Source organism: Gouania willdenowi, chromosome 11 (genome assembly GCF_900634775.1).
Source record: "Gouania willdenowi chromosome 11, fGouWil2.1, whole genome shotgun sequence".
In the NCBI taxonomy this organism is placed as follows: domain Eukaryota; kingdom Metazoa; phylum Chordata; class Actinopteri; order Blenniiformes; family Gobiesocidae; genus Gouania; species Gouania willdenowi.
In genome coordinates this window covers 18,951,821-18,967,642 of record NC_041054.1, presented here as the reverse complement: position 1 = coordinate 18,967,642, position 15,822 = coordinate 18,951,821, and the positions used below count along the sequence as shown (strand labels likewise).

The 15,822-nt window shown below is 36.5% G+C and overlaps 1 protein-coding gene across 3 annotated transcripts in view; it reads left to right on the top strand.

The window, feature by feature from the left end:
- The window catches only part of fhod3a (formin homology 2 domain containing 3a), a 113,477-nt gene that overhangs the window by 44,826 nt on the left and 52,829 nt on the right, over positions 1-15,822 (top strand). For all 3 annotated transcript variants that reach the window (XM_028461955.1, XM_028461954.1, XM_028461953.1), the window contains exons 4-5: positions 1,245-1,312; positions 1,758-1,863. In XM_028461955.1, the coding sequence (XP_028317756.1) occupies positions 1,245-1,312; positions 1,758-1,863 (174 nt within the window). The remainder of the gene's footprint in view (positions 1-1,244; positions 1,313-1,757; positions 1,864-15,822) is intronic.

Below are 15,822 nucleotides of genomic sequence, written 5' to 3'. Positions count from 1 at the left end.
TAGATCCAAAGAAAAATGTCCAAATTGATTTTTTTAGTCACGTTTTTTAAAAAGAAAAAACATTTAATTGCGCTACATGTGCACAGCATGTAAAAACGTAACAGAATCTGAATCTGTTGTAGAAGCAAATGTATGATGTATGATATATATGAGCAAAACTGTAATTTGACAGTTTGATAACCATACCACTTGTTTTTGATATTGGTACTTGAATTACAGTAAATTACCATTGAATTTTAAGTTTAAGCTTAAAAAATTGTAATTGAAATTTGTAATTATAAATATCGTAATGTATATCGTATTGTTTTGTTTAGTATCAGGATGTATATCGGGATACATCGTATTTTGAAATGTGAATTGTATCGTGTCGTCAGATTCATGGCAATGCACACCCCTACTAAATAGAAAATCACAGACAGATTTGACTACCCTCAAGTACTTGTGGTTTTAAAATCAAGCATTTAATTTTGAAATTGTGTGTTACCAGCCAGTCAAATGTAAAATAATAATAATAATGTAATTATCAGATCACATATGTTCCCTTAATAAATTAGAATATATGTGCTAAATATTATTGAGCCTTATATACATTTCACAGTTACGTTATTCATATCTTTGTGTCCACTGGAAACAAAATGTTCACCTTACTGTCAGTGGCATGTAAGCTGTCAGCGTTGATCCTACAGTACAGTTTCCGTGTTATGACCCGAATACTTCAACATTGAATCCCAGCCAGTGGCTCATTAACATTCCGATACAGCTCTAATCACTTGTGTGTGTGTGTGTGTGTGTGTGTGTGTGTGTGTGTGTGTGTGTGTGTGTGTGTGTGTGTGTGTGTGTGTGTGTGTGTGTGTGTGTGTGTGTGTGTGTGTGTGTGTGTGCGTGTGTGCGTGTGTGTGTGCGTGCGTGCGTGCGTGCGTGCGTGCGACTGTGACTGAGGTGCGTGCGTGCCTGAGGCGATCAGAGCAACTATCAGAGGGGAAATGTGCAGCTGAGTCTCATTTTTACATAAAAGTTTTATTGATTAACTCATCAGTGGAAAAGCTGGTGTGACATGAAAGGAGTCGTAGATGAGGATGTACAAATCATCATCAATGTGTGTGTGTGTGTATAAAAAAACATTTATTATAGTCAGAGATTGCTTTAAAAGTGCATTTGTACTGTTTGTTCAGGCAACAACAATGAAAACAGATGTGTTAATAAAATACATGAACAGGTATTAAATACTTTCTCTCTTTCTGCAGAACGATTGTATAACTCCAATGGGCGTGACTTGAGAAGAGCTCTGTTCTCTCTGAAGCAAATTTTTCAGGTAAACACACACACACACACACACTTCACATACGAAACCTGTGTGTGTACGTTTTTGCATGTGTGCAAATCATTCAGAATAAAAACATTAAGTACAGTCGCTATTAACAAGCACCAAAACACACCTTTTTAGTTTTACTTTCATTTAGTCCCATGAGACGTTGGATTGCAATGTACTTCATGTCCTTTAAATGTGTTGGTTTAGTAAGGAGAAGTGTGTCAAATCCTGCACATGGTCAAACACACGTTTGTTGACAAGAAAAGTGTGTGTACTCTAAAGCCTCAGCCATAAATCAGGTTAAGTGACAACTCTAATCCTACTGTTGCACAGTGCTGACACCATGTGGTCAATAAATGTGCTGCAACATCAGCAATATAATTTTGTGTCATTTCGGTAGTTTAAAGCTTGTGTGAAATTCATATTGATCACAAATTTGTTCTTCTAGGACGATAAGGACCTTGTCCATGAATTTGTGATGGCTGAAGGTCTGACGTGTTTGATCAAAGTCGGAGCAGAAGCTGACCAGAACTACCAGAACTACATACTAAGAGGTACTGCCTACTATACAGTTTGTGGTTTGTATTATTATCTACCTCTGATAATACTCGCTATATTTATTGGAACCATAGAAAGGTATAAAACATACACACAATTTATTTTTCATTGGTGTTTTACATGAGTCATGAATTGTTATATGAGCCTATGTGTGTTTAAAGCAATCTGTAATAAGCCATACACTCCCATTGATTGACACATTAAAGACACACATTCACAATAAGCCCTACACTTCAACACAAGCAAAAACCATAAATCAACATTAGGTTATTATAACGTCCATTTTTACATCATTTTCCCCAAACAACAGTTTTCCTGCCACAATCAACTCAAAGTGTCATTGTATTTTTGTTTCTTTTTTGTTTCTTTTTTCAAAAACAGGATGATACAAATGTTGAGCCTTTGCTGTTTCAAATGCCATCGCTTTAAGATTTCAAATTAAAGTCAAACATCAAACTCGACCTCATGGTAGATGTTACTATGCAACATGAAAAAGGAAATCCTTTCTTTGACAACCATTGTTCTTTTTTTAATCATTGTTTCTTGCAACATTTTGGTGGGGTATTGCGCAGCTTGAAAAGATTTTCACCAATTTTGAATGTAATTAAATTGTAATTGCTAATTTCAATTGAATTTGCATGTCAAATACAATCACAGTCAGTTATCTAAGCTGAAGTATATATTAATTACAAATATATTGTAAATTATCTTTTCAATTACAATTATAATTATATTTACTCTGTAGTTGTAAGTAATTATCAGTGAACGACAAATTGAAATTATACACACCACTGAGTCAACGATATCATCATCATATCCTTTATCCGTTTTCGTCACAGATGAAGAACATCAGTCTTTTTCACAGTCACATTTATCACCGTTGCAAATGGTGAAGTCGTGTTCTCAGTTGAAGAGGAAAACTGTTCTTGATGGTCTGTGGCTTCCACTGCAATCATCTTGAAAAAGATGTTTGGTTACGACACGGTACAGCCCCACCCGTCATCTTTTTGGACTTCTTCCTCGTTGTTTCTCTCCGGAACGACAACTCTGTTGTTGTTTATCACCTTGATCAAGATGCCATATGGTCGAATGGAGCGCTGCACTATTCTCTTCTCCTCATCAGGAGCTGTTCCTTTTGGGATAGGAATCAGCCAGTAGTCTTTCCGATCACAGATCTTCCTCATTTCTGGATTGATGCGGTTTTGAACAATCACTTTAAAGGTCATTCCTGACTTTGATGTGAAAGTCTTGGCATACAATCTCTCAGCAACTTGTAAGTTGGGTGTTGAGTAGATCCCTCGGCCATATACAGCCCTTTCTCCTGCTTTGTAGTTTTCTGTGATGATGCCTGAGACTCCATCAAGGCTTGTTCCATGGTAGGAAATGGGCCATTCTCCAGTTACAGAGTGATTTCTCACTCCATCAGTGCCCAACCATGCGTCTCCATCTGGATATTTCCCTTTGACCTTCAATGCCATGCGGTACCAGCCTGTTGCCCGTTGGTACACTTCATTGCCTCTTTGAAACTCCGAGGCATCGGACTCATTAGTGAAGTCATAGTCGAACCTTGGATCAAAGAATTCTTCCAAGTCAATGCGAGGTTCAGCATTGAAGTTTAGCCTCCCAATGATCGTGCTGAGATGAAAGTCATCAAGAGACATACGAGCTGCATTTTGTCTTTGCACTCGCTCATTGGAAGCTGTGATTTTCTGTTTCAAAAGTTCAGATATAACTTCAGCTCTTAAATCTCTGTTCAGAGTCGTCTTCATTCTTTCTCCGTCCATCTTTACAGAGTGTGTGACTGAGTGTGTCTGTGTGTTTCCTGACTCCACAAACTTTTAAGTGTCCTGAACTTTAGTCATAGTTTCATTCAAGCTACACTTTCACTTTTGTTTTTGGATACAATAAAAATAAATGAGTGTGAAAGCAGCTTTGGTGTTTAGGCGTACATGTGAATATTACGACTGCTTCTTTTCTTGCCATAATAATATGCTTATATTCTTATGGATTACTTATGATGGAACCCAAATCACTCATTTATTTACTCCAAAAGAATACTGTTGCACAATATGTGCACTTCTTTTGAAATGATATTTAAAAAACCTGCTCAACAAGTTACGCCTCAGCCTTAGTTCACCTTTTGTTCTCAACAAAATGCTTTCGATTTGCATCTATCTCTTCCCGTAAATAACGTGATTCTTATAAGGGTTTTGGTCCTGGCTGGGTGACATTCTTTTATTGTTCTCAGGTTTGTGTAAGAACTTGTAAATATGAAATCTTGAGTATTTTTTCTCAACTTGAAACACTTGAAACAAAAGATGCTACATGTCAATCAAACGTACTCACCTTTTTACATCTGTTTCAGATTATTCACTGTTTAGATAAACCTGTGTTGTGTCAAATGCTGTGATTGCTCAATTCAACAATTCTGGCCCCAAAATTACTGAAGCAGTGCAGACATTAACAGTAAATAGAGATGTACAACAACGTGTGTGGTTAAAGTTTATTAGATCAGACATAAATTTCACATCATTGTTAAAAATGCATGTTTAAAATGACTCTCAGACCCAAAAGTGCTCACAATGAAACATATACATTTTATTTTCTAATAGTGTGCTACATGAGTCAAGAACTGTTACGTGAGCCTGTGTGTTTAAAACAATTTGTTTTATGCCATACACTCCCATTGAGTGACACATTAAAGACACATTCACAATAAACCCTACACTCTCACACAAGCAGAAACCAAAAATCAACATTAGGTTATAGGGATGTAACGATTCACTCAACTCCCGATATGATTCGATTCACGATACTGGGTTCACGATATGATTTTCTCGCGATTTATTTTACAAAATGGGAATGTTGACAAATGACTGAAAAATATTCCTTTATTTTTTGGGGGAAAATACTGTACTATTTTCCTTTTATTTTTCATTGTCAAAAGAATCCCTTGATAAACTATTCAAAACGATGCAATTTAACTAAAAATAAATCTTGAATGAAATAAATAAAGGAATAATACAAATGAAGAAGCCTATTAATTTAAATTCTGGTTCTATAATAAACAATTCAAAACTGCATAATAGTTCTTTTTCTTTTTAAAAGTGCAACTGAAAATGTATTTTGTGCCTTAACAATTGGACTTTAAAAAAAAAAAACAGTCATTTTACTGTATTTACGTCAGATATTTGTTGTGACCAGCAGGGGGCGCTAGTAACCCAGTGGTCGGTTGGCATGCAGTTATTCCACCAGTGAAGAAGAGAAGCTATGCTAGCAGACAGAGTTAATAGAAAAACCTGACTTTTACAGATATTCACGTAATATTACAGATATTCTTTCGATGCTAAAGGAGTAAAGAATCATTCATGAGCATGTTTAACAGTAAATGGCGGCCAGAAAGAAAATAGTAGCAGATTCCGCCCGTCATGTCCGCTTCTGGAAGGATTAATATATAGCGCCCTCTGCTGGTTAAACAAAGTACTGCGATTCAATTTTCAGAGCATCGATGTGAACCGTGGTACCTATGAATCGATTTTTAACTGCCTTACGATTAATCGTTACATCCCTATTAGGTTATTATAACTTCCATTTTTACATCATTTTCCCATACAGCAGCTTTCCTGCAACAGTCAACTCAAAGGGTCATTGTTACCAATGTATGTGTTTTTTTCTTCTTCTCGAAAGCAGAGATGATACAAATCTTGAGCCTTTGTTATTTCAAATGCCATCGCCTAAAGATATCAAATTAAAGTAAAATCATGTCTCAGATTATGGTTGTTGGTGGTGAGAACGCTCCAGTCAGATAAAGCTCTTCACCAAGAACTGTTACTAATGCAACATTAAAAATAAAATATTTTCTTTGGCAACAGTTGTTCTCTGTCATTGATTACATCATCATTTTTGCAACATTTTGGCAGAATATTGAGCAGCTTGTAGAAGCATTTGGTTTCGTTGAAGGAAAAAGGACTCTTCTTTTGTACAAAAATACATATATATATATATTGTCAAACCAGGTTTTTCTGTTTTGACTTTTACCTCTAATCTTTTAAGGTCATTTAATGCAAATTTTGTGAACTTTGTTAAAGTTTTTTGGCCTGTAAAACTCTCAAAGCGATTTTAATTAGAAAAGAAAGATATACTGTATCTAGATGTGGCTTGGGGTCAATTACATTTAAAATACAATTACAGTGTCCAACATTTTCCCAATTACAATCAAATTACAGTTATAGATTTGTCCTAAAATCAGTTAGAATTACGATACAAATGACTAAAGCTCAATAATTATTTGATTAAAAAGCCTCAAATAAATTCAGTTGTTTTACATATTTCATGCCTAATGGAAAAATATCTCATCTGTTGGCATTACTGTCAAATATTAAAAAAGATATCAATGACTCATCTTTGAGAACTTCACAAATCTTTGTTGTCTTAAATTTATATTTAAATGCGTAAACATTAGAGCTCAAGAATCTCTTTCCAGGTACGTCCACAAATATGACCATAACATAATAAAATGTATTAGATTTTTGCCAATTCTGCATGTAATTCACCATTTCAATTTAATTTGCATGTCAAAAACAAATACAAGTCAATTACTCAAGCTCACACAAACAGAAAACCAAAAATGAACATTAGGTCATAACTTTCATTTTTACATGATTTTCCCAAACAATATTTTACCTGCCACAGTCAACTCAAAGCATCGTTGTTTGCCAATGATTTAGCTTCGACGTCATCAATGACGTCGACGCTAAATGTGCGCGCCAATGCGTCGTCTACCCAAAACAACGATGGCGGCGCCGGAGAATAACTAACGTGAGTGGCTCCACCGAGTTTCAAAAGTGCAAGGCAGCGAAGGCGCGCACTCGTTTGTCGAAGGTCGCTGGTCCCCTTAACCCTCGTTCTTTATCCCGGGTGTGACCGGACGGCAGCGCGTCTACGCGACAAGGAGTCCAAGAGGAAAACTGTTCTTGATGGTCTGTGGCTTCCACTGCAGTTGGCTTGAAGATGATGTTTGGTTACGACACGGTGCAGCTCCACCCGTCACCTTTGTCAACTCTGTCAGAATCTGATTTTGATTCTGTCAGAACTGTATCAACTTTGTCAGAATCTGATTCTGTCAGAACTGTGTCAACTTTGTCAGAATCTAAGTCTAATTTTTTCAGAAATCTGTCAATTCTGTCAAGTATTTCAGAATCTGAATCTGATTCTGATTCCTGAACGACAACTCTGCCGTTGTTTATCACCTTGATCAAGATGCCGTATGGTCGAATGGAGCGCTGCACTATTCGCCTCTCCTCATCAGGAGCTGTTCCTTTGGGGATAGGAATCAGCCAGTAGTCTTTCCGACCACAGATCTTTCTCATTTCTGGATTGATGCGGTTTTGAACAATCACTTTAAAGGTCATTCCTGACTTTGATGTGAAGGTCTCGGCATACGATTTCTCAGCCTCTTGTAGGTTGGGTGTTGAGTAGATCCCTCGGCCAAATAAATCCCTTTTTCCTGCTTTGTAGTTTTCTGTGATGATGCCTGTGACTCCATCAAGGCTTGTTCCATGGTAGGAAACGGGCCATTCTCCAGGTACAGAGTGACTTCTGTATCCATCAGTGCCCAACCATGCATCTCCATCTGGATATTTCCCTTTGACTTTCAATGCCATGCGGTACCAACCTGTTGCCCGTTGGTACACTTCATTGCCTCTTTGAAACTCAGAGACATTAGACTCACTAGTGAAGTCATAGTCGAAAGTTGGATCAAATAATTCTTTCACATCAATGCGAGGTTCAGCATCGAAGTTTTGCCTCCCGATGATTGTCCTGAGATGAAAGTCATCAAGAGACATACAAGCTGCATTTTTGCTTTGCACTCGCTCATTGGAAGCTGTGATTTTCTGTTTCAAAAGTTCAGATATAACTTCAGCTCTTAAATCTCTGTTCAGCGTCGTCCTCATTGTTTCTCGGTCCATCTTTACAGAGTGTGTGAATGTGTGTTTCCTGATTCCACAAACTTTTATGCGTCCTGAACTTTAATCATAGTTTCATTCAAGCTACACTTTCACTTTTGTTTTTGGATACATTAGAAATAAATGAGTGTGAAAGCAGCTTTGGCATTTAGGCGTACATGTAAATATTACAACTGCTTCTCTTCATGCCATAATAAAATGCTTATATTCTTATGGATTACTCATAATAGAACCAAAATCACTCATTTATTTACTCAAAAGAATACTGTTGCACATTATGTGCACTTCTTTTGAAGTAATGGTTAAAAAAATTTTTGTTTTGTTTGTTTTTTTTCCTTCCTTTATTTGATTATTGTTTGATATTGTTACATTTCCTGTTTCCCATTTGCTACATAGTGTTTATGCACTGTATTTTTGAATTCTTTTGTATTTATCTTCCCTTATTTAATTATTGATCGATGCTGTTATATTTCCTGTTCCCCTGTTTTTTTGGAGCTGCTGCAACATCTAAATTTCCCCCATTGAGGGATCAATAAAGTCTTATCTTATCTTGCTCAACAAGTTACGCCTCAGCCTTAGTTTACCTTTCGTTCTCAACAAAATGCTTTCGATTTGCATCTATCTCTTCCCGTAAATCACTCGATTCTCATAAGGGTTTTGGTCCTGGCTGGGTAACATTCTTTTATTGTATTCAGGTTTGTGTAAGAACTTGTAAATATGAAATCTTGAGTATTAATTCTCAACTTGCAACAAATGATGCTACATGTCAATCAAATGCATGCATGTTTTAAAAACATTTTCAGATTATTCACTATTTAGATAAACCTGTGTTGTGTCAAATGCTGTGATTGATCAATTCAACAATTCTGGCCCAAAAATTACTGAAGCAGCACAGACAGTAACAGTAAATAGAGATGTACAACAACGTGTGTGGTTTAAGTTTATTAGATCAGACATAAATTTCACATCATTGTTAAAAATGCATGTTTAAAATGACTCTCAGACCCAAAAGTGCTCACAATGAAACATACACATTTTATTTTCCAATAGTGTGCTACATGAGTCAAGAACTGTTACGTGAGCCTGTGTGTTTAAAACAATTTGTTTTATGCCATACACTCCCATTGAGTGACACATTAAAGACACATTCACAATAAACCCTACACTCTCACACAAGCAGAAACCAAAAATCAACATTAGGTTATTGTAACTTCCATTTTTACATCATTTTCCCATACAGCAGCTTTCCTGCTACAGTCAACTCAAAGGGTCATTGTTACCAATGTATGTGTTTTTTTCTTCTTCTCGAAAGCAGAGATGATACAAATCTTGAGCCTTTGTTATTTCAAATGCCATCGCCTAAAGATATCAAATTAAAGTAAAATCATGTCTCAGATTATGGTTGTTGGTGGTGAGAACGCTCCAGTCAGATAAAGCTCTTCACCAAGAACTGTTACTAATGCAACATTAAAAATAAAATATTTTTTTTGGCAACAGTTGTTCTCTGTCATTGATTACATCATCATTTTTGCAACATTTTGGCAGAATATTGAGCAGCTTGTAGAAGCATTTGGTTTCATTGAAGGAAAAAGGACTCTTGTAAAAAAATATATATATTTTGTCAAACCAGGTTTTTCTGTTTTGACTTTTACCTCTAATCTTTTAAGGTCATTTAATGCAAATTTTGTGAACTTTGTTAAAGCTTTTTGGCCTGTAAAACTCTCAAAGCGTTTTTAATTAGAAAAGAAAGATATACTGTATCGAGATGTGGCTTGGGGTCAATTACATTTAAATTACAATTACAGTGTCCAACATTTTCCCAATTACAATTAAATTACAGTTATAAAATCAGTTACAATTACGATACAAATGACTAAAGCTCAATAATTATTTGATTAAGAAGCCTCAAATAAATTCAGTTGTTTTACATATTTCATGCCTGATGGAAAAATACCTCATCTGTTGGCATTACTGTCAAATATTAAAAAAGATATCAATGACTCATCTTTGAGAACTTCACACATCTTTGTTGTCTTAAATTTATATTTAAATGCGTAAACATTAGAGCTCAAGAATCTCTTTTCAGGTACGTCCACAAATATGACCATAACATATTAATAAAATGTATTAGTTTTTTGCCAATTCTGCATGTAATTTCATTGTAATTCACCATTTCAATTTAATTTGCATGTCAAAAACAAATACAAGTCAATTACCTAAGCTCACACAAACAGAAAACCAAAAATGAACATTTGGTCATAACTTTCATTTTTACATGATTTTCCCAAACAATATTTTACCTGCCACAGTCAACTCAAAGCATCATTGTTTGCCAATGATTTAGTGTCGACGTCATGAATGACGTCAACGCTAAATGTGCGCACCGATGCGTCGTCTACCCAAAACAAAGATGGTGGCGCCGGAGAATAACTAACTTGAGTGGCTCCTCCGAGTTTCAAAAGTGCAAGGTCGCTGGTCCCCTTAACCCTCGTTCTTTATCCCGGGTGTGACCGGACGGCAGCGCGTCTACGCGACAAGAAGTCCAAGAGGAAAACTGTTCTTGATGGTCTGTGGCTTCCACTGCAGTTGGCTTGAAGATGATGTTTGGTTACGACACGGTGCAGCTCCACCCGTCATCTTTGTCAACTCTGTCAGAATCTGATTTTGATTCTGTCAGAATGGTGTCATCTTTGTCAGAATCTGATTCTGATTCTGTAGTGTCATCTTTGTCAGAATCTGATTCTGATTCTATCAGAACTGTGTCAACTTTGTCAGAATCTAATTCTAGTTTTGTCAGAATTCCGTCAATTATGTCAGAATCAGAATCTGAATCAGAATCTGATTCTGATTCCTGAAGGACAACTCTGTTTATCACCTTGATCAAGATGCCGTATGGTCGAATGGAGCGCTGCACTATTCGCTTCTCCTTGTCAGGAGCTGTTCCTTTGGGGATAGGAATCAGCCAGTAGTCTTTCCGATCACAGATCTTTCTCATCTCTGGATTGATGCGGTTTTGAACAATCACTTTGAAGGTCATTCCTGACTTTGATGTGAAGGTCTCGGCATACCTGTCCTCAGCCTCTTGTAGGCTGGGTGTTGAGTAGATCCCTCGGCCAAACACATCCCCACCACCTGCTTTGTAGTGCTCTGTGATGATGCCTGTGACTCCATCAAGGCTTGTTCCATGGTAGGAAACGGGCCATTCTCCAGGTACAGAGTGACTTCTGTATCCATCAGTGCCCAACCATGCGTCTCCATCTGGGTATTTCCCTTTGACCTTCAATGCCATGCGGTACCAACCTGTTGCCCGTTGGTACACTTCATTGCCTCTTTGAAACTCCGAGGCATCGGACTCATTAGTGAAGTCATAGTCGAACCTTGGATCAAAGAATTCTTCCATATCAATGCGAGATTCAGCATCGAAGTTTTGCCTCCCGATGATCGTGCTGAGATGAAAGTCGTCAAGAGACATACAAGCTGCATTTTGTCTTTGCACTCGCTCTTTTGAAGCTGTGATTTTCTGTTTCAAAAGTTCAGATATAACTTCAGTTCTTAAATCACTGTTCAGAATCGTCCACATTCTTTCTCGGTCCATCTTTACAGCGTTTGTGACTCTGAGTGTGTGTGTGTGTTTCCTGATTCCACAAACTTTTAAGTGTCCTGAACTTTAGTCATAGTTTCATTCGAGCTACACTTTCACTTCTATTTTTTGATACAATAAAAGTAGCAGAGTGTGAAAGCAGCTTTAGCTTTTAGGCGTACATGTGAATATTACTACTGCTTCTTTTCTTGCCATAATTAAAAGCTTATATTCTTATGGATTACTCATAATACAACCCAAATCACTCATTTATTTTCTCAAAAGAATACTGTTGCACAATATGTGCACTTCTTTTGAAATGATGGTTAAAGGTTATTTAATTATTGTTTGATATTGTTATATATCCTGTTTCCTACATAGCGTTTATGCCTTGTGTTTTTTAATTCTTTTGTATTTATCTTCCCTTATTTAATTATTGATTGATGTTCTTATATTTCCTTATATTTATCTTAAAACCTGCTCAACAAGTCACGCTTCAGCCTTAGTTCTCCTTTAGTTCTCAACAAATGCTTTCGATTTGCATCATCTCTTCCTGTAAATCACTCGATTCTTATAAGGTTTTTGGCCCTGGCTGGGTGACATTCTTTTATTGTTTTCAGGTTTGTGTAAATATGAAATCTTGAGTATTAATTCTCAACTTGAAGCAAATTATGCTACATGTCAATCAAATGTACGCATGTTTTAACATCTGTTTCAGATTATTCACTGTTTAGATAAACTTTTGTAGTGTCAAATGCTGTGATTGATCAATTCAACAATTCTGGCCCCAAAATTACTGAAGCAGTGCAGACAGTAACAGTAAATAGAGATGTACAACAACGTGTGTGGTTTAAGTTTATTAGATCAGACATAAATTTCACATCATTGTTAAAAATGCATGTTTAAAATGACTCTCAGACCCAAAAGTGCTCACAATGAAACATACACATTTTATTTTCCAATAGTGTGCTACATGAGTCAAGAACTGTTATGTGAACCTGTGTTTAAAACAATTTGTTTTATGCCATACACTCCCATTGAGTGACACATTAAAGACATATTCACAATAAACCCTACACTCTCACACAAGCAGAAACCAAAAATCAACATTAGGTTATTATAACTTCCATTTTTACATCATTTTCCCATACAGCAGCTTTCCTGCAACAGTCAACTCAAAGGGTCATTGTTACCAATGTATGTGTTTTTTTCTTCTTCTCGAAAGCAGAGATGATACAAATCTTGAGCCTTTGTTATTTCAAATGCCATCGCCTAAAGATATCAAATTAAAGTAAAATCATGTCTCAGATTATGGTTGTTGGTGGTGAGAACGCTCCAGTCAGATAAAGCTCTTCACCAAGAACTGTTACTAATGCAACATTAAAAATAAAATATTTTCTTTGGCAACAGTTGTTCTCTGTCATTGATTACATCATCATTTTTGCAACATTTTGGCAGAATATTGAGCAGCTTGTAGAAGCATTTGGTTTCGTTGAAGGAAAAAGGACTCTTCTTTTGTACAAAAATATATATATTTTGTCAAACCAGGTTTTTCTGTTTTGACTTTTACCTCTAATCTTTTAAGGTCATTTAATGCAAATTTTGTGAACTTTGTTAAAGCTTTTTGGCCTGTAAAACTCTCAAAGCGATTTTAATTAGAAAAGAAAAATATACTGTATCGAGATGTGGCTTGGGGTCAATTACATTTAAATTACAATTACAGTGTCCAACATTTTCTTAATTACAATTAAATTAGTTATAAAATCAGTTACAATTACGATACAAATGACTAAAGCTCAATAATTATTTGATTAAAAAGCCTCAAATAAATTCAGTTGTTTTACATATTTCATGCCTGATGGAAAAATACCTCATCTGTTGGCATTACTGTCAAATATTAAAAAAGATATCAATGACTCATCTTTGAGAACCTCACACATCTTTGTTGTCTTAAATTTATATTTAAATGCGTAAACATTAGAGCTCAAGAATCTCTTTCCAGGTACGTCCACAAATATGACCATAACATATTAATAAAATGTATTAGTTTTTTGCCAATTCTGCATGTAATTGCATTGTAATTCACCATTTCAATTTAATTTGCATGTCAAAAACAGATACAAGTCAATTACTTAAGCTCACACAAACAGAAAACCAAAACTGAACATTTGGTCATAACTTCATTTTTACATGATTTTCCCAAACAATATTTTACCTGCCACAGTCAACTCAAAGCATCATTGTTTGCCAATGATTTAGCTTCAACGTCATCAATGACGTCGACGCTAAATGTGCGCGCCAATGCGTCGTCTACCCAAAACAACGATGGCGGCGCCTGAGAATAACTAACGTGAGTGGCTCCTCCGAGTTTCAAAAGTGCAAGGCAGCGAAGGCGCGCACTCGTTTGTCGAAGGTCGCTGGTCCCCTTAACCCTTGTTCTTTATCCCGGGTGTGACCGGACGGCAGCGCGTCTACGCGACAAGGAGTCCAAGAGGAAAACTGCTCTTGATGGTCTGTGGCTTCCACTGCAGTTGGCTTGAAGATGATGTTTGGTTACGACACGGTGCAGCTCCACCCGTCACCTTTGTCAACTCTGTCAGAATCTGATTTTGATTCTGTCAGAACTGTATCAACTTTGTCAGAATCTGATTCTGATTCTGTCAGAACTGTGTCAACTTTGTCAGAATCTAAGTCTAATTTTTTCAGAAATCTGTCAATTCTGTCAAGTATTTCAGAATCTGAATCTGATTGTGATTCCTGAACGACAACTCTGCCGTTGTTTATCACCTTGATCAAGATGCCGTATGGTCGAATGGAGCGCTGCACTATTCTCTTCTCCTCATCAGGAGCTGTTCCTTTGGGGATAGGAATCAGCCAGTAGTCTTTCCGAACACAGATCTTTCTCATTTCTGGATTGATGCGGTTTTGAACAATCACTTTAAAGGTCATTCCTGACTTTGATTTGAAGGTCTTGGCATACGATTTCTCAGCCTCTTGTAGGTTGGGTGTTGAGTAGATCCCTCGGCCAAATAAAGCCCTTTCTCCTGCTTTGTAGTTTTCTGTGATGATGCCTGTGACTCCATCAAGGCTTGTTCCATGGTAGGAAACGGGCCATTCTCCAGGTACAGAGTTACTTCTGTATCCATCAGTGCCCAACCATGCATCTCCATCTGGATATTTCCCTTTGACTTTCAATGCCATGCGGTACCAACCTGTTGCCCGTTGGTACACTTCATTGCCTCTTTGAAACTCAGAGACATTAGACTCACTAGTGAAGTCATAGTCGAAAGTTGGATCAAATATTTCTTTCACATCAATGCGAGGTTCAGCATCGAAGTTTTGCCTCCCGATGATCGTCCTGAGATGAAAGTCATCAAGAGACATACAAGCTGCATTTTTTCTTTGCACTCGCTCATTGGAAGCTGTGATTTTCTGTTTCAAAAGTTCAGATATAACTTCAGCTCTTAAATCTCTGTTCAGAGTCGTCCTCATTCTTTCTCCGTCCATCTTTACAGAGTGTGTGAGTGTGTGTTTCCTGATTCCACAAACTTTTATGCGTCCTGAACTTTAGTCATAGTTTCATTCAAGCTACACTTTCACTTTTGTTTTTGGATACATTAGAAATAAATGAGTGTGAAAGCAGCTTTGGCATTTAGGCATACATGTAAATATTACTACTGCTTCTCTTCATGCCATAATAAAATGCTTATATTCTTATGGATTACTCATAATAGAACCAAAATCACTCATTTATTTACTCAAAAGAATACTGTTGCACATTATGTGCACTTCTTTTGAAATAATGGTTAAAAATGTTTTTGTTTTGTTTGTTTTTTTTTCTTCCTTTATTTAATTTTGTTTGATATTGTTATATTTCCTGTTTCCCATTTCCTACATAGTGTTTATGCACTGTATTTTTGAATTATTTTGTATTTATCTTCCCTTATTTAATTATTGATCGATGCTGTTATATTTCCTGTTCCCCTGTTTTTTTGGAGCTGCTGCAACATCTAAATTTCCCCCATTGAGGGATCAATAAAGTCTTATCTTAAAACCTGCTCAACAAGTTACGCCTCAGCCTTAGTTTACCTTTCGTTCTCAACAAAATGCTTTCGATTTGCATCTATCTCTTCCCGTAAATCACTCGATTCTCATAAGGCTTTTGGTCCTGGCTGGGTGACATTCTTTTATTGTTTTCAGGTTTGTGTAAGAACTTGTAAATATGAAATCTTGAGTATTAATTCTCAACTTGCAACAAATGATGCTACATGTCAATCAAATGCATGCATGTTTTAAAAACTTTTTCAGATTATTCACTGTTTAGATAAACCTGTGTTGTGTCAAATGCTGTGATTGATCAATTCAACAATTCTGGCCCAAAAATTACTGAAGCAGCACAGACAGTAACA